The sequence below is a fragment of the Perca flavescens genome, unplaced genomic scaffold (assembly GCF_004354835.1).
Source record: "Perca flavescens isolate YP-PL-M2 unplaced genomic scaffold, PFLA_1.0 EPR50_1.1_unplaced_scaf_1, whole genome shotgun sequence".
NCBI lineage: Eukaryota > Metazoa > Chordata > Actinopteri > Perciformes > Percidae > Perca > Perca flavescens.
In genome coordinates this window covers 415,994-436,250 of record NW_021166514.1, presented here as the reverse complement: position 1 = coordinate 436,250, position 20,257 = coordinate 415,994, and the positions used below count along the sequence as shown (strand labels likewise).

The 20,257-nt window shown below is 43.1% G+C and overlaps 1 protein-coding gene across 1 annotated transcript in view; it reads left to right on the top strand.

Annotated features, from left to right (window-relative positions):
• The window catches only part of wdr18 (WD repeat domain 18), a 32,324-nt gene that overhangs the window by 9,999 nt on the left and 2,068 nt on the right, over window positions 1-20,257 (top strand). The window contains exons 2-8 of the mRNA XM_028572505.1: window positions 2,454-2,564; window positions 3,566-3,699; window positions 6,732-6,873; window positions 10,422-10,565; window positions 11,696-11,760; window positions 11,915-12,039; window positions 19,252-19,409. Coding sequence (XP_028428306.1) covers window positions 2,454-2,564; window positions 3,566-3,699; window positions 6,732-6,873; window positions 10,422-10,565; window positions 11,696-11,760; window positions 11,915-12,039; window positions 19,252-19,409 — 879 coding nt within the window. The remainder of the gene's footprint in view (window positions 1-2,453; window positions 2,565-3,565; window positions 3,700-6,731; window positions 6,874-10,421; window positions 10,566-11,695; window positions 11,761-11,914; window positions 12,040-19,251; window positions 19,410-20,257) is intronic.

Here is a 20,257-nt window from a genome sequence, read left to right as displayed (position 1 = left end):
CATAATTCCATTAGCCTGACAAGCCAGACCCACATCCAGATGTAGGGTCTGGGAACTCGCAATTGACGGAGCTCGATCGGAGGGGCGGGATAAACGGTTGTCTTTCAAATTCCCTCTGCACGTAATAGGATAGCGCTACAACCAGGCAGAGCAACGAAGAAGGTAGCGGAGCTAGTTGATAGATTAAACTTTTGCCTTATCCGGTCGGCAAAACTCCGAACACATCTTCCTTTTTTACGAATGATTTCTGTGCCGTTCTTTGTTCTTTTATCAAAGAAAAGCTTAACTCCAAGTCTTCCAGAAGTCCGCTGTTCCCAGCAGCAGCAGCCATAAGCCCCGCCCACCAACTCTATACACAATGTGATTGGCCTGACCAAAATTTGGTTTTTGCAGCTTGAAAGTCAACGGAGAGTGCCTAGACCCCCCTTGGCTGCCAAATAAATTTGCTGCCACTAGGGGAGTCTAGATTTCTAGGCTATAATTCCATATGTGTTCATTCATAGTTTTGATGCCTTCAGTGAGAATCTACAATGTAAATAGTCATGAAAATAAAGAAACACATTGAATGAGAAGGTGTGTCCAAACTTTTGGCCTGTACTGTATATACAATATAATATAATGTATAAAATATATAATGTATAATTGCTCCTTAGAGCCATAGAGCAGTATTTCTGAAATGGAGGTACTTGTCCCCCAAGGCTGTTGATCAGTAAATCTATCGCTGACAGTGCTGTACTGTTCTCTTTATGTAGACCTTTTTTCTACCGAAAATGATTAGCGCTGGTCAGGGGGTACATGGCTTAAAGAGACAATTCAAAAGGGGAACATTATTGAGAAAAGTTTGAGACCCACTGGCCTAGAGGATATCATTGTTGTTCGTTACGTAGTTTTCTGTCTGTATGTTTGTTAGAGTATAAAGTATTTAGTGTATATAGTTACATTATTATAAAGTTACATTAATTTAAAGAAGCACTGTGGGAAAGTATAATTATATATTTTAACTAATGAGGTGCTTCTCGGCGGCTTTTATTAGCTGAATTTTAACTTCCACTAATAAACATGTAGTAAATGTGTAGTTGGACTAGGGCTGGCCAATATATGGATATTGTATAGATATCGTGATATGAGACTAGATATCGTCTTAGATTTTGGATATTGTGATATGACATAAGTGTCTTTTCCTGGTTTTAAAAGCTGTATTACAGTAAAGTGATGTACACTACCGGTCAAAAGTTTGGGGTCACTTAGAAATTTCCATTCCAGACACAATACCTGCTGAGATCAGTTGTATTGTTTCTTTTAACCAGGGCAGCAGTTTTCAGATTACATTATGTGCTTACATAATTGCAAAAGGGTTCTCGACTGTTGTAGAAAGAAGTGTCTGAAGAAACACTTGAAATTCATGCTTTTTGGTCTAAACGTCATACCCAAATTAAAAGTGGTACAGCTCCCATATACTTTGACACTCAGGGGTGTGCCTGATATCATTGGAAAGGTGATTGATGTGGGTTTGTTTGTGTATTCTAGAAGTGTTGTATTTTGTAGTTTTTTGGCTTTTTTATTTGCACATTTCAAATAGAAATAAAAAAACGCACAGACATATTTGTAGAAAAGAATTCATATAAAATCCATTTTTGAGTCTTTTAGCTTCTGAATTTGTTTCTGTAGTAAGCTGAGACGTGGCTAATGCTGTGTTGTCTGTCACCTGTCACATGTGTTTACAGCAGTGTATTTTAATACTTTTACAGATTTATAACTTGGACAGAAATAAAAAATCTCCATTCTAGCCTCTGTAACTCTGTGTCAGTAAGGCCTAGAATCACCCTGACACAACTTGAGTGTTTCCTTTCCAATGATATCAGGCACACCCTGAGTGTCAAAGTATATGGGAACTGTACCACTTTTAATTTGGGTATGACGTTTAGACCAAAAAGCATGAATTTCAAGTGTTTCTTCAGCCACTTCTGTCTACAACAGTCAAGAACCCTTTTGCAATTATGTAAGCACATAATGTAATCTGAAAACTGCTGCCCTGGTTAAAAAAAACAATACAACTGATCTCAGCAGGTATTGTGTCTGGAATGGAGTGGAATGGAAATTTCTAAGTGACCCCAAACTTTTGACCGGTAGTGTACTTTCCTGAACTTACCAGATTGTTGTAACTGTTCTATTTGTCTTTTCTTCACTTATATTACATTATACATTATATCAACATTACTGATGATTATTGATCTAAGGAGGTATATGGTCAAGAATATCGTGATATTTGATTTAGCTCTACGTTGGACTGGGTTTAGTGGCCGATAACCAAACTCCATTTAAAATAACATGACTTCAATAAAGAATTAGATTATCTCTGCTGTTCATGTAGCTCAGGTTATTATGGGATGTTGCAGTGTGTTCATGTTTAGATTTGGGGGGATGCAGGTCTGACTTCCTGTTTCTTGTCCCAGGACCAGCTGCAGCAGAAGCTGCTGTGTCCAGGTGTGGTCACCTGTCTCTCTGCGTCTCCTAACGGGCTCTTCCTCGCCGCCGGGGTCGCCGAGGCCCTTTACCTGTGGGAGGTGAGTCAGCTTCTTCTTCTGTGGTTCTAATGTACCTGTGGGAGGTGAGTCAGCTTCTTCTTCTGGGGTTCTAATGTACCTGTGGGAGGTGAGTCAGCTTCTTCTTCTGTGGTTCTAATGTACCTGTGGGAGGTGAGTCCTGTGGGAGGTGAGTCTTCTTCTTCTGGGGTTCTAATGTACCTGTGGGAGGTGAGTCAGCTTCTTCTTCTGGGGTTCTAATGTACCTGTGGGAGGTGAGTCAGCTTCTTCTTCTGGGGTTCTAATGTACCTGTGGGAGGTGAGTCAGCTTCTTCTTCTGGGGTTCTAATGTACCTGTGGGAGGTGAGTCAGCTTCTTCTTCTGGGGTTCTAATGTACCTGTGGGAGGTGAGTCAGCTTCTTCTTCTGGGGTTCTAATGTACCTGTGGGAGGTGAGTCAGCTTCTTCTTCTGGGGTTCTAATGTACCTGTGGGAGGTGAGTTCAATGTACCTTCTTCTTCTTCTGGGGTTCTAATGTACCTGTGGTTGGTGAGTCAGCTTCTTCTTCTGGGGTTCTAATGTACCTGTGGGAGGTGAGTCAGCTTCTTTCTAATGTACCTTCTTCTTCTTCTGGGGTTCTAATGTACCTGTGGGAGGTGAGTGAGTTCTTCTTCTGGGGTTCTTCCTTCTTCTTCTTCTGGTTCTAATGTACCTGTGGGAGGTGAGTCAGCTTCTTCTTCTGGGGTTCTAATGTACCTGTGGGAGGTGAGTCAGCTTCTTCTTCTGGGGTTCTAATGTACCTGTGGGAGGTGAGTCAGCTTCTTCTTCTGGGGTTCTAATGTACCTGTGGGAGGTGAGTCAGCTTCTTCTTCTGTGGTTCTAATGTACCTGATTGGTCAGGTCTATCCCTGCTCTCTGATTGGTCAGGTTATAATCCCTGCTCTCTGATTGGTCAGGTTATAATCCCTGCTCTCTGATTGGTCAGGTTATAATCCATGCTCTCTGATCGGTCACGTTATAATCCCTGCTCTCTGATTGGTCCAGGTGTCGACGGGGAAGCTGCTGTCCGTCCTCAGTCGTCACTATCAGGACGTCACGTGTCTGAAGTTCACAGACGATGGCAGCCATTTTGTTTCTGGAGGAAAAGATAACCTGGCTCTGGTGTGGAGTCTGTCCAGGTAACACACACACACACACACACACACACACACACACACACACACACACACACACACACACACACACACACACACACACACACACACACACAGACACACACACACACACACACACACACACAGAGACACACACACACACACACACACACACACACACACACACACACACTTTGCGCGTGACCGTAGTGCTTGTGCACGCACACCCTTTTGAACGTGATCATGTGCCAGTCCAGGTCAGACAGACAGTAACTCCATTATTTTGATCGTAGGCTCCTCATCTAATAATAAGTGTGTTTCCTGTCAAATTAACAAAATTGCAGCAACAGCCTTTTTCAGTTCATTTTGAGATTTATGTTGAGATTTTTTTCTAAAAAAGATTTTTTGAAGTGTTAGTTATTCCAATAACACCAAAATAATTAAAATGATTTATTAAAATATTTTGACAACACTTCATTTCCTGCATTCTGGTGAATTTGTATGCACCTATTTCTACCTTTTTCTGAATCACTGTATGCTGCAAATATCTTCATGTGAAGAGAAACAGATTACATTATTGCAGTAAGGCTCTCAGGCTTTCTGTATTACTTCCAACTATTCATTCTCCTTTGGATCGATGTTTCTAATTATATCTGAGTCAGCACACATGTAGCCTATAGGAAGCATTTACTCCTCCCTCCGGTTTGGCGTCTTTTGTTGTTAATGTATTAATAAATTATTTTAATAAACCCTTGGACTGTAATATTTCAGATGTGTTTGAGCAATGTCCAAAACTGTGTGCACATTCAAAATGCAGTATATCTGTGATTTCGAGGAGTCGTGATATTTTGAGAAAAATAAAATTATAATAGGCTATTACAAGAATAAAGTCACTATATTTTAGAAAATAATAAACCTGCACCATAGTCTGCTGTGCAGTACGTGATATCTCTGCTGATACGGTAGATCTCAGACCTCCTGACAGACACAGAGCCACGTCTGGGTCTCTGGTCTCTGAATGAGACAAATAGTTGAGCTAGAGAAGTGGCTGTACGCTGCTCTACATCGGAGGTGGAAACCCAAAACTACTGCAGAAATACACGGAGCACAAATGCAACACATCTGCCGCAGCATGCCCACAGCAGAGCGCATCCATAAACCTGAAGCTGTGCTGCATTTACAGCGAGAGTGGACACTAAGAGACCCACAGGTCTATGGAGGACACTAAGAGACACACAGGTCTATGGATGACACTAAGAGACCCACAGGTCTATGGAGGACACTAAGAGACCCACAGGTCTATGGAGGACACTAAGAGACACACAGGTCTATGGAGGACACTAAGAGACACACAGGTCTATGGAGGACACTAAGAGACCCACAGGTCTATGGAGGACACTAAGAGACCCACAGGTCTATGGAGGACACTAGGAGACCCACAGGTCTATGGAGGACACTAAGAGACCCACAGGTCTATGGAGGACACTAAGAGACCCACAGGTCTATGGATGACACTAGGAGACCCACAGGTCTATGGATGACACTAGGAGACCCACAGGTCTATGGATGACACTAGGAGACCCACAGGTCTATGGATGACACTAGGAGACCCACAGGTCTATGGATGACACTAGGAGACCCACAGGTCTATGGAGGACACTAGGAGACACACAGGTCTATGGAGGACACTAAGAGACACACAGGTCTATGGAGGACACTAAGAGACCCACAGGTCTATGGAGGACACTAAGAGACCCACAGGTCTATGGAGGACACTAAGAGACCCACAGGTCTATGGAGGACACTAGGAGACCCACAGGTCTAGGTCCCATGGTCTATGGAGGACACTAGGAGACCCACAGGTCTATGGAGGACACTAGGAGACCCACAGGTCTATGGAAGACACTAGGAGACCCACAGGTCTATGGAGGACACTAAGAGACCCACAGGTCTATGGAGGACACTAAGAGACCCACATGTCTATGGAGGACACTAGGAGACCCACAGGTCTATGGAGAACACTAGGAGACCCACAGGTCTGCTTCAGAGCTCCGTGTGTCTGAGTCTGACCCATAGACTGGAAACGTCACAGGAACTTCAAACTAAATCAGTAGTATTGCGCTCCTAAATGTTGTGTTGATGGCATCAATGTATTACACTGATTTGGCTACGATTCCTCCGCAAACTTCACCCGGCTTTCACAGCTTTCCTCACGTAGAGACTGTTGCTAGGTGATAGCAACAAATACAGCATGGTCGGACCCCGCACGTAGCTGCCCATTCTATTCGCCTCGGAAAAATAAACTGGACAAAGTTACATTTGGGTCTGAAGCCCTGGCTCATGCCGCTACTGGTGTAAACCGGGACATTTTAGCATCCCGAATGGCTTTTGTCGGGACTCGGGACACGCAATTCAAAATCGGGACTGTCCCAGGCAAACCGGGACATCTGGTCACCCTAACACACACACACACACACACACACACACACACACACACACACACACACACACACACACACACACACACACACACACACACACACACACACATACATACATACATACATACATACATATATACAGGCATATATACAGACACACGCGCATACATACATACATACATACATACATATACTGTATATACAGGCACATACACACATATACAGACACGCGCACATACATACATACATATACAGACACACATACATACATACATACATACATACATACATATACAGACACACATACATACATACATACATATACAGACACACGCGCACACACACACATACATACATACATATACAGACACACGCGCACACACACATACATACATACATACATACATACACACACACATACATACATATACAGACGTGCGCGCGCACACACACACACACACACACACACACACACACACACACATACATACATACATACATACATACATACACACATACACACATACACACACACATACATACACACATACATACATACACACATCAACAGACAGACAGACACCCACCCTAACCTGGCTTGTGTGTGTGTTTCAGTGTGATCCAGCTGGATTTAAGCCACACCCCCGAGCCGTGTCATGTCCTGTCTCGTCACTCTCTACCAATCACAGACCTGCACTGCGGCATGATGGGAGCTCAGGCCAGAGTGGCCACCTCCTCCTTAGACCAAACCGTCAAGGTGAGACGACTTCATACATACACTACCGGTCAAAAGTTTTAGAACACCCCAATTTTTTCAGGTTTTTATTGAAATTCATGCAGTTCAATGTCTTATTTTACTCTGAAATGAAAGAATAGAACAAATAAATAATTGAAGTTAAAAAAAATAAATCATGGAATCAATTTATAAACCAAAATGTATTCTAAATGTTTGACTCATCAAAGTAGCCCCCTTTGGCAGATATAACGGCTGAACACACTCGTGGCATTCTTTCTACAATGGAAATCAAATATTCTTCAGAAAGTTCTTCCCAACTCTGTTGCAGAAGTTCCCATAAATGTGTGGCACTTGGTGGTTGCTTTGCTTTCACTTTTCTGTCCAGTTCATCCCAAACCAGCTCAGTGGGGTTTAAGTCTGGTGACTGTGCTGGCCACTCCAGGTTTTTAAGCTTACCATCTTGTTCTTTTTTGCTAAGGTAGTTCTGGCATAGCTTGGACTTATGTTTTGGGTCATTATCTTGCTGTAGGATGAACCCCTGACCAACTAGGCCCATACCAGAGGGTACTGCATGGCGCTGCAAAATGCTGTGGTAGCCGTTTTGGTTCAGGGGGCCTTTCACTCTGTACAAATCACCGACCCTGGATCCAGCAAAACAGCCCCAGACCATCACGCTTCCTCCTCCATGTTTGACAGTTGATGTCACACACTGAGGTGCCATCCTTTCACCTACTCGACAGCGTACAAAAATCCTGCGTGATGAACCGAAGATTTCTAATTTTGATTCATCAGTCCATAACACCTTCTTCCAGTCTTCAGTAGTCCATTGGCGATGTTTCTTGGCCCAGGCAAGCCTCTTTTTCTTATTCTGACATCTTAGCAATGGCTTTCTTGCTGCAACTGGACCTATCAAACCTGCAGCTCCAAGTCTTCTCTTTCCAGTTGAAACTGAGACTTCTTATTCCGACCACTATTAAACTGTGCTTGAAGCTGTTGTCCTGTGAGCCGCCTATCACGCAAGCTGTTGACTCTCAGAAACTTGTCTTCTGATTCTTTTGTGGCTTTGGGTCTGCCAGACCTCTTCCTGTCAGTTTCCTCCAGTTTCTAAGTGCCTTTTGATGGTGAAGAATACTGTACTCACTGACACCTTGACTTTCTTTGCAGTTTCTCTGTAGGAAAGACCAACATTCTTAAGTGTTATGATGGTCTGTCTCTCTTCCATTGTTAATTTCCTTTTTCCCGCCATTTTTATAGCAACACACTACTTTCTGCAGTACAATACTGTCCAAATAATACTCACGAGGGTAAGGTACCACAGTGTGTTCCAACAATACTTTTATCTAACAGAGGGGGTTGGAAGTAATCCAGACCAGTGTGAACACCTGTAGGAATTGGTAGCACCAACTTTCAAAGCTTGATCAACCTCCATTGCTGCAGAACAGCTTTACGTTGTTAACCCATTTCTTGTTCCCTGAAAAAGGCCTTTTTGTAAAATTCTGAAATGTACATTAATTTTCAGTTTTGGGTAACCTTACTTTTTTTTAACCTCAGGCAGTTCACCACTTAACCTTTGTACCATTTCAAGCTATTCATTGGACTTGGACTGCTAAAATTTCAATAAAAAACAAAAAGAATTGAGGTGTTCTAAAACTTTTGACCAGTAGTGTATATCCAGCGCTGGAAGAAGTAGTGTGGTGGAAGTTTTCCTTGAAGCAACAGCGTTAGTGATATTCATGATAAAATCAAAACGAATAACGACTGTTTGAGAATTAAACCAAAGTTTGGTCTTTGAGTATTTATTTACATTTGCAAATGCAGAGAAAACAGTTTCACAAGTACCACGGCACATCTGAAAGGGTCTTCTAACCTAAAGTCTAAACATCCATACTTCATATAGTGAAGACCTCTGTTAAGCGCCCCCTCTAAATGTATCTCTTAGCATGGCCATAGTTGAAGAGAGGACATCATTGACAGTCAAACCATTATCTCACCTTCCCCTCTGCTCCTGTTCTTTTCATTAGCCTAAACAACAGTTTTATCTCAGGAGACAGAAACCTACGTAGTTCTCACTGTCGTAAACAGTCATCGGCCTTCTCCACTTCTATCTAAGCAAAAAGTCAACAATGTGAGGAGCTTCAAGCTAGTAAAACTAAATAACTCTCTAGGCCATAGTTCACGGTTGCCAACTATTTCACTCGGAGTCTTTTGAATCTACACATGAAGAAGCTAAATCTTGTGGCGTTATAAAACAATCATTAAACAAATGGTTAATATCATTAAACAAATGGTTAAAATAAAATTTGCCACCACAGTAGTCAGATTACTGCAGTAAAAGTACTACACTGCAGTGCTTAATTAGTAAAGTAGTCCTGGTCCCGGAGCGCATAGGAGGGGTGGATCCAGCCAATCAGAACGGGGGACGGAGGTAACGCAACAAAAACAAAACTTGAACAAAACTACAGAGCCGACGACGTAGTTTACTCGGTCCGCACCTCTCTGTGTAGGTGTGTGTCGGTCGGAGCTCTGCTCTGTCAGTATGCAGAGAGGACAGATAAGCTTGCGCTTAAGTGTTCAGACGCTTTTGGAACCAAAATTTGGCACCGAAAGATTAATAATTTTTCGATATTCCATAGGATGGGAAAAAAAAACTCTGTGCCATAAAAGTATCGACGTTCGGTGCCCAGCCCTAGAGATCAGAACTTAGAGCTGCAGGTTCTTCTGGGCCCAGGGAGATCAGAACTTAGGGCTGCAGGTTCTTCTGGGCCCAGGGAGATCAGAACATACAGCTGCAGGTTCTTCTGGGCCCAGGGAGATCAGAACATACTCCTGCAGGTTCTTCTGGGCCCAGGGAGATCAGAACATACTCCTGCAGGTTCTTCTGGACCCAGGGAGATCAGAACATACTCCTGCAGGTTATTCTGGGCCCAGGGAGATCAGAACATACAGCTGCAGGTTCTTCTGGGCCCAGGGAGATCAGAACATACTCCTGCAGGTTCTTCTGGACCCAGGGAGATCAGAACATACTCCTGCAGGTTATTCTGGGCCCAGGGAGATCAGAACATACAGCTGCAGGTTCTTCTGGACCCAGGGAGATCAGAACATACTCCTGCAGATTCTTCTGGGCCCAGGGAGATCAGAACATACTCCTGCAGGTTCTTCTGGGCCCAGGGAGATCAGAACATACTCCTGCAGGTTCTTCTGGGCCCAGGGAGATCAGAACATACTCTTGCAGGTTCTCCTGGACCCAGGGAGATCAGAACATACTCCTGCAGGTTCTTCTGGGCCCAGGGAGATCAGAACATACTCCTGCAGGTTCTTCTGCACCCAGGGAGATCAGAACATACTCCTGCAGGTTCTTCTGGGCCCAGGGAGATCAGAACATACAGCTGATCCCTCTTCTTTACAGATGGCCAACTGAGCGTCCAGTATTTGTCGGTGTCTTTCTAACCTGTCTGTCTCTCTCTAACCTGTCTGTCTCTCTGACCGGTCTGTCTGTCTCTGTGTCTCTGACCGGTCTGTCTCTCTCTAACCTGTCTGCCTGACCTGTCTGTCTGTCTCTGTGTTTCCAGGTTTGGGAGTTGTCTTCTGGTGAGTTGCTGCTGTCCGTCCTGTTTGACGTGGAGATCATGTCTGTGACCTTTGACCCCTGCGAGTACTTCCTGTTCTGTGGAGGAAGTGACGGAAACATCTTCCAGGTGTCTCTGTGCAGTCAGGTGAGTCCTGTGTTGCCTAGCAGCAGCCTGTTGTGTCTTAAAGCTTCAGTAGGAACTTTGTTTGAAATCCCATAATAATCCATCATATTGTAATCCCACTGCCTTTAGATGATTTTAGCCAATCACAGGCCACACCAGAGAGAGCGCTCCTATTGGCTAGGATCTGTACCGTCCGCCCTGCTAGTCCCGGTTCAGGGAGTTAGGGTTATTATTGTTGCCTTTGTCCTATGCTCCAATTATCAAGTTAGATCTAGTGAGACCACTAGGTGGATCTGTATGAGTCCACTAGGTGGATCTGTATGAGTCCACTAGGTGGAGCTGTATGAGTCCACTAGGTGGATCTGTATGAGTCCACTAGATGGAGCTGTATGAGTCCACTAGATGGAGCTGTATGAGTCCACTAGATGGAGCTGTATGAGTCCACTAGATGGAGCTGTATGAGTCCACTAGATGGAGCTGTATGAGTCCACTAGATGGAGGTATTTTACCAAACAAACAAAGAGAAATTTGTGAGTTTTAGATCAGACAGAATGTATATATGGTGACGTATTGCTCCATACGTTTGGGGATATGGTCTCATTGGGTTAGAGTTTTTATATATATTATTAATATATGGTGACGTATTGCTCCATACGTTTGGGGATATGGTCTCATTGGGTTAGAGTTTTTATATATATTATTAATATATGGTGAAGTATTGCTCCATACGTTTGGTGATATGGTCTCATTGAGCCTCTCTGAAGATGATTTCTGATCCGTAGGCTTCAGTCTGATTATAATCCTCTTGATGTTCAGACTTTAAATATGTCTGTGATAATGTAAAGAGTGTAACCATAAATCCTGGAGTCTTTATTCTTTCTTTTCTTCTCTCTGACTCTGTCACAGCACATTTACATTTTAATGCTTCAGTGAGTTAATCCTCCGAACAACAACTCCCCCATCTGTCTTCTTCAGTCTCTAAACACGTTGAAGTCTCTGGAGCTGCTCCAGCAAATACTACAGAGAGAGAGAGAGAGAGAGGGGGAGGGAGGGAGAGGGAGATTTGTGGGAGTGTTTGTGTCGATAAAGATGTTTGAAGTGTTTTTGTCGATAAAGATTGGGTGTTTTAAGTGTTTGTGTTTGATGTGCAGAGTGTCAGTCGGGACAAATCCTTCCAGTCCGACAACGACGGGAACCAGATCTTCAAGGGACACAGGTAAGACCAACCGCTGTTTTTGTCACTTCATTCTGTTTAAATAAAGTTTCTTCTGGTTAAATAAAGTTTCTTCTGTTTTAAATAAAGTTTCTTCTTTGAGTTTGTGACTAACAGGAAGTAGGTTTAGGATCTGACGTGAGTTTGTATCTAACAGGAACTTGGTGACGTGTCTGTCGGTGTCGATGGACGGGACGTTGCTTCTCTCCGGCTCTCACGATGAGACTGTTCGACTCTGGGACATCCAGAGCAAACAGAGCATCCGCTGCCTCGCACATAAAGGTAAGCTCCGCCCCCCAGTCAGAGCATCAGCTGCCTCGCACATAAAGGTAAGCCCCGCCACCCCAATCAGAGCATCAGCTGCCTCACACACAAAGGTAAGCCCCGCCCCCAATCAGAGCATCAGCTGCCTCACACACAAAGGTAAGCCCCGCCCCCCAATCAGAGCATCAGCTGCCTCACACACAAACGTAAGCCCCGCCCCCCAATCAGAGCATCCGCTGCCTCACACACAAAGGTAAGCCCCGCCCCCCAATCAGAGCATCAGCTGCCTCACACACAAAGGTAAGCCCCGCCCCCCAATCAGAGCATCAGCTGCCTCACACACAAAGGTAAGCCCCGCCACCCCAATCAGAGCATCAGCTGCCTCACACACAAAGGTAAGCCCCGCCCCCAATCAGAGCATCAGCTGCCTCACACACAAAGGTAAGCCCCGCCCCCAATCAGAGCATCAGCTGCCTCACACACAAAGGTAAGCCCCGCCCCCCAATCAGAGCATCCGCTGCCTCACACACAAAGGTAAGCCCCGCCCCCCAATCAGAGCATCAGCTGCCTCACACTCAAAGGAAAGCCCCGCCCACCAAAATCCACAATCAGTGTGGGTTCAGACCACGAAGCGTTTACTCCTGGCCCACACTAAAAGATCTTTCAAATCTTAACAGATGTTTAAAATGTGAGAGACCAGACACGAAAGCACATGTAAGGACAGATTTAAGGTTCTTGTAGAACAACACACACTAACGTGAGGACAGATTTAAGGTTCCTGTAGAACAACACACACTAACGTGAGGACAGATTTAAGGTTCCTGTAGAACAACACACACTAACATGAGGACAGATTTAAGGTTCCTGTAGAACACACACTAACGTGAGGACAGATTTAAGGTTCTTGTAGAACAACACACACTAACGTGAGGACAGATTTAAGGTTCCTGTAGAACAACACACACTAACGTGAGGACAGATTTAAGATTCCTGTAGAACAACACACACTAACGTGAGGACAGATTTAAGGTTCCTATAGAACAACACACACTAACGTGAGGACAGATTTAAGGTTCCTATAGAACAACACACACTAACGTGAGGACAGATTTAAGGTTCTTGTAGAACAACATACACTAACGTGAGGACAGATTTAAGGTTCCTGTAGAACAACACACTAACGTGAGGACAGATTTAAGGTTCCTATAGAACAACACACACTAACGTGAGGACAGATTTAAGGTTCCTATAGAACAACACACGCTAACGTGAGGACAGATTTAAGGTTCCTATAGAAGAACACACACTAACGTGAGGACAGATACCTGAAGAGGTAGATTTCTTCCCCCTCAAAATATATGAAAGACAACCCATACCCCCAAAGGAGGTTAAAAATAACCGGGGCTCACAACATGTTTATAACCTTAGGATTGCGTTTCTGCAAAAGTTGAATCCGTCTCAACTTTATTACAGTGTTGAAGGAATAAAAGGTGTCACAAAGGTGGCTGTCTTTTAACCTGGCCATATCGCCGTGGTAACATGCTGCACGGCTAAAATAAAAACAGGATGACTGTGAGAATCACGAAAATTTAAACAGGTAGGATAAGGGGTTGAATCTCAGCCTAAGCCTTCCATCTGATCCGTGTTGACCTGTTGATGTATTGATTGTAAGGGGTTGTTGCTGTTTCTGTTTTTTTAATTTCAGTAGATGCAACATCTTTCCAAAAGCCCATAAGGAATCCTAATAAATAAACCTGATTTTAATACTGACCAATAATTGAGCATCGCTCAACTGATGTGAATCAGGTCAGACGGTGAAGCTGATTCTCTGCTGGTTTGCTTGAGACCACGGGCCTTCTCTCTCTCTATCTCTCTCTCTTTCATTCTTTCTTTCTTTCTTTCTTTCTTTCTTTTTCTTTCTCTTTCTCCCTCTCTCTGTGTCTCTCTCTCTCTTTTTCTCTCTCCCTCTCTCTGACTCGGTCTCTCTCTGTCTCTCTGATTCTCTCTCTTCCTTTCCATCTGTTTCTTTTCCTTTCCATCTTGTTGATAATAAATGTTCGTGCTGCGGCTGACAGGAACACCATCATGACTGGCACTTTGTAATTACCCATAATCCTCTTGGTGTCACTTCAAACGGCCACCAGGAGACGGTAATCCCTCTCTGGCTGGACGGACGGACTCGTGGCCTCCGGCACATTCTGGGACTTTCTTCCTGCAGAAACCAGACTGACTGGAGAAGAAAAACCTTCATTTCCTACTGCAGAAACCAGACTGACTGTTAGAGAAATAGCTTGATCCTGCGTGACGGCAGCGCTTCAAACCGATTGGTCTCAGCTGAACAGATTCAGCTGCATGCTGGGAAAACCCCAGAGGAAACAACGGTTTTATTTCAAATCACAACCTGATGAAACCAAGATTAAACGTCACAACTAGAGATGTTCTGATACCGTTTACTAATACCTGAACGTGGTACCGGCCGATACAGAGTCCTGATATTATACCAGCGTGTTAATAAATACATCTACGTTATTTAGTATGTTATAACAGCTGGTACTACTATCCCTGTATGGATCTGATATTATTACTATCATTGTTGTTGAAGGTGGTTCTGAAGGTGTAAGGTGGTTCTGAAGGTGTAAGGTGGTTCTGAAGGTGTAAGGTGGTTCTGAAGGTTTAAGGTTGTTCTGAAGGAAAGTAAGTATTGAACGTTTCTCGTCAGTAAAGATATTTCTGATAGGGCCATCAGCATGACCTTTTCACCAGATGTCAGTAACAATCCAAGTAATCCACACATACAAAGAAATCAAAACAAATCGGTCCATAAATTAAGTTGTGTGTAATAAAGTGAAATAACACAGTATTGAACACACTTGCTAAAATTTATTTAATACTTAGTAGAAAAGCCTTTGTTGGTGATCAAGACGCCTCCTGTATGAAGAAACTAGTCGCACACACTGCTCAGCTGTGAGTTTTGCCCGTTCTTCCACACAAACGGTCTTCAAATCTTGAAGGGTCTGGGGGAATCTTCTATGAACGCTGGTCTTCAGATCTTTCCAGAGGTTTTTAGTTGGATTCAAGTCGGCTGATTGACTGGGCCATTCTAACAGCTGGATTTTCTTTCTCTGAAACCAATTGAGAGTTTCCTTGGCTGTGTGTTTGGGATCCTTGTCTTGCTGAAATGTCCACCCTCGTTTCATCTTCAGCATCCTGGTGGATGGCAGCAGATTCTTATCAAGAATGTCACGGTACATTTCTCCATTCATCCTTCCTTCAGTTATTTATATGAAGTCTGCCAGTGCCAGATGCTGAAAAACAGCCCCACACCATGATGCTCCCACCTCCTAACTTCACTGTCACTGTTAGGGTGTAGTGCAGTGCCATTTCTCCTCCAAACATGGTGTATGCTATAACAGCCAAAGAGTAAAATTTTCGTCTCATCTGACCAGATTATATTCTCCCAGTATGTCATTGGCTTGTCCAGATGTTGTTTAGAAAACTTTAAGCAAGCTTCCACATGGCTTTTCTTGAGCAGTGGTGTGTTGCGTGGTGTGTGTACATAGAAGCCATGACGGTTGAGTGCATAGAGGCCATGGCGGGGGAGTGCATTACTAACAGTTTTCTTTGAAACAACTGTACCTGCTTCTTCCAGGTCTTTCTGAAGATCTCCGCGAGTGGTCCTTGGTTCTTCCCCAACTCTTCTAAGTATTCTATGGACTCCTCTGTCAGAAATCTTGCGAGGAGCACCTGGTCGTGGCCGGTTAATGGTGAAATTATGTTCTTTCCACTTCGGGATAATGGCCCCAACAGTGCTCACTGGAACTTTCAGAAGTTTAGGTGTTGGTCTGTAACCAATGACATCCGTATGTTTTTCTACAATAAGCTTGCGAAGGTCTTGGGAGAGCTCTTTGCTTTTACCCATCATTAAATGCTTCTTGAGTGACACCTTGGTAATGAGAAACCTTTTTATAGCTCATCAGTTAGGACTAATCCAGCTGATATTAATTTGCACTAATAGGGGGCAGGATTGCTTCCTAAATACTGACAGATTTCAGCTGGTTTATTGGCTTCCCATGCCTTTTTACACCCCTTTTTCTTAATGTGTTCAATATTTATTCCCACTATCATTCCACTTTATTACACATAACTTTTGTCATGGACATACATGTTTTGATATATTTGTGTGTGTGGATTACTTGGGATGTTACTGACATCTGGTGAAAATTTCATTCCAATTGCCCCATCAGAAATATATTTACTAAAAATGTTGACGCGTTCAATACTTAATTTCCCCGCTGTATTTTCTTCTTTTCTCTGTTTCTTAGAAATGAATCTTATTGTGTTTCTGGACTTTGGGACAGAAAGATGAACACATTGTCTAAGTTATTATTTAAAATAACTGATTCCACCCAGAGTTCAGTCAGAGTTCATGGTGCTGAGGAGGAAATGGAGAAATGAAAATTATGAATCATTTACAGTCTGAAATCTGCAGCTCAGTGTTTTTCCTCCAGGCTTTCTCCCAATGTTTTTATGATATATTATAATATAAATATTATAATTCAGCCTCCGTCTGTTCCTGCAGCCAGTCTCAATACCTGTGCAGCACGATATTAGAAAAATATTATATACTTTATCATATATTTATATGATCAGAATAAGAAAAGGGTTTATTGCCACAGTAAGTTACACTTGGTGCCTACATTAACAAACATTAAACATGAATATGAAATACACAATAAATACAGAAAACAAAACAACTGAATTGGTTGAGTGCAGAATGCAAAGAATATATAATAAATATGTGTAATGGGCAGATGTAAAGGTTAATGTGTGACTGGATTATGTTATGACTTTTAACTCCAGCAACACTACTCGCTGGGTTGCCTCAGACATCAGGGCCATGTCTGGGCTAAGTGTGTTTTAAAGTACACTTACAACATATAAAAAATATGTAATAATCATGACTTAACTATGGACAATCATGGGATTAATCATGAACTAATATTTAAATGGATGGCAGCCCTAATTGTTTTACAAAGACAGTAAAGTCTCTCAGAGTGAAGTGTTGATGTTGAGGTGAGTTGAGGTGAGTCTGTTCAGTAGTAAACAGGGTGAGTCTGCAGATGAGGGAGTTTCCTCTTCCAGTTTCTGCAGTGTGTTGGACAGCCTCTAACACACTCTGCGTCTGATTTATGTCTCCGTGTTGGACAGCTTTTAACACACTCTGCGTCTGATTTATGTCTCCGTGTTGGACAGCTTTTAGACCATTAGTGTAATTCCTACAGTTGGAGCCAAGCAGACAATCAATATGTGTAATTGAGTGGGAGATAATTAGCCGGTTTCTATCAGCACAACAAGCAGGAAATACACTCTGACTTTTAAGAACGAAGAGGATTTAACCAGAGAGGAAGAACTTTACTGTTGATGGGTTTTATTTACAGTGAGAAACGCTTTTAATGATGTATTAAAAGCCAGCTGGCCATCCCATAATGAACAAGACAAAAGTGAAACGTCTTTTAAACTTTTCACAGTGTCTGAGGAGAAATCAAAGATCATTAACGTGTCTCGTTATCCATTATGAACCATTCAGATAGATAGAGCTTTATTATTCAGATAGACTTATTATTTCATATAGAACCTTATTATTCAGATACAACCCTATTATTCAAATAGAAGCCTATTATTCAGATAAACCCGATTATTCAGATAAACCCTATTATTCAGATAGAACCTTATTATTCAGATAGAACCTTATTATTTCAGATAGAACCTTATTATTCAGATAGAACCTTATTATTTCAGATATAACCTGAACCTTATTATTCAGATAGAACCTCATTATTCAGATAGAACCTTATTATTTCAGCTAGAACCTTATTATTCAGATAGAACCCTATTATTCAGATATAACCTTATTATTTCAGATAGAACCTGAACCTTATTTTTCAGATAGAACCCTATTATTGAGCTAGAACCTTATTATTCAGCTAGAACCTTATTATTCAGATATAACCTTATTATTTCAGATAGAACCTTACTATTTCAGAGAGTACCTTATTATTCAGATAGTACCTTATTATTTCAGATGGAACCTGAACCTTATTATTCAGATAGAATGTTATTATTTCAGATAGTACCTTATTATTTCAGATAGAACCTGAACCTTATTATTCAGATAGAACCCTATTATTCAGCTAGAACCTTATTATTCAGCTAGAACCTTATTATTCAGATAGAACCTTATATTCAGATAGAACCATTATTTCAGATAGAACTTTATTATTTCAGATAGAACCTGAACCTTATTATTCAGTAGAACCCTATTATTCAGCTAGAACCCTATTATTCAGATAGACCCTTATTATTTCAGATAGAACCTTATTATTCAGATAGAACCTTATTATTCTAGGGTAGCGATCTCTCATTCTGAAACCAGAGCACAACTGATTTGACCCTTTCTCGTTTTCTGGCGGGCTGGAGGTTGTTGCTCTCTGAGCGGCAGTAAATCGACTCCCACATGTTGTTTCCTCGCTGAGATTCGGAGCTTTTGTTGGTGTGAAATGAGTCTCGGCTGCAGATTTACTGATTGAAGGCAGAGCGACGAGTGGCTCGGTCTTTGTGGCTTCCTGCTGAGAATCTGCAAATGCACTTCCTTTGTTTGGGTCTAAAAGCTCGCTGCAGATTTATTCCCAGCGGATCTTCTGAACACTTTGTGTGTTTTCATGTTCGGAGAAATTAAAGCTGCTGATAAAAAGGTTGTTGGGAGATTTCAAAAACTACAGGAAGTAGAAATACTACATAAACCGCTCGTCATGGCATAATTTTTCAATCCTCAAGATAAAATGTAAAGATGTGAGATCTGTTATAATCAGAGCCGCCTCTGACCACGTTACCAGCTGTTTTTAATATTTATTTCCTACAAGTTTTTGTTGCTTTTTTGGCTTTCAACTTTTTCATCTGTTTTTGATGTTTGTGATGCTTTCTTCAAAGTTTTTGGTGTTTATTTTTCTCATCTTTTCTGTCCTGATTTGGACTGCCGGTGCCCGGAGCCTTTGCCTATCCTGCCGCGGCCGGCTCAGTGATCTCTCTTCTGGGGATCGCTTCGCTGAATCAGCGTCCAGTTTGCTGCTCCACTGTCTTTAATCTTCAGAGGAATGAATGTAATCCTGTGTGACATCACTTTGTGTGTGTGTGTGTGTGTGCGTGTGCGTGTGCGTGTGCGTGTGCGTGCAGGTGCGGTGACTAACGCCATCATCATGCCGGCTCCGGCGAACATGTTCCTGCCCGACAGCCGGCCGGCCGTCCCGCTGCCGCGCTTCAGCCGCCACCTACACACCGCGGACGGCGCCGAGGCCGCGGACGTCTGCGTCCGCATTGGACTCTACACACAGGTGAGTCAGCAGCAACAGGAAGCTGAGTCAGCAGCAACAGGAAGTGGAAAGCGTCAGTTTTAAGGTGCTGACACACCAAGCAGACAGCCGACCGTTGACAGAAAAGCCAGTCGAGATGATCAGTCGGGTCCCCGAGGTCCAACAAACTGCCTCGGGACACACTGAGGAGACACCGACTTGAGAAAAGTAATAGTGTCCATAACAGCAGGCAGCGCTACTCTGTATTGTTGCCCAAGAAATGAAAACCGGCAGCTGATTGGACAAATGCGTCACATGGGTTCGTTTTCTCCGGAAATTCAAAGCCAGACTGTCATGGCGGCCGTTCAGAATCTGATCTCAAATTGGACTAAAAGAGTTCACTGAGACATGTTTCTGAGAACATGTGAAGAGAGAAATAGGCCGTGCAGTTGATGAATCTGTCTTCATTTCAGATCTACAAAGGTCAGTTTAACAGATTTTCGTCAGATTTTGAGACTCTAGTCACCTCATCCTGCTCCCCGTGTCCAGGTGAGTCCCAACTGCCCCCCCCCTCCGACTGAACATGTCAGGCCGGCCAAAATGAACTGTGACAGCCCTCCAGACTGACGACGGCACGGGAAAAACCGAACAGACTCGAGTCTGAACGTGTCTCACTGTGCATCAATAAACTGCTGACCAGACGCAGCGTAAAACCTTCAGGGCCAGAGCACGCTTACGTTGTTACACTGCGGGACTCGCGGACTACGATTCCTGTTCACCTGTAAGGTAAGAACCGGGGATGCACCAAAGGATTCGGTGCATCCCCGGTTCTTACCTTTTTTGACGCTTTTTTGACCTACTGTTGCCTAACTGTTTCTTTATTATGGATG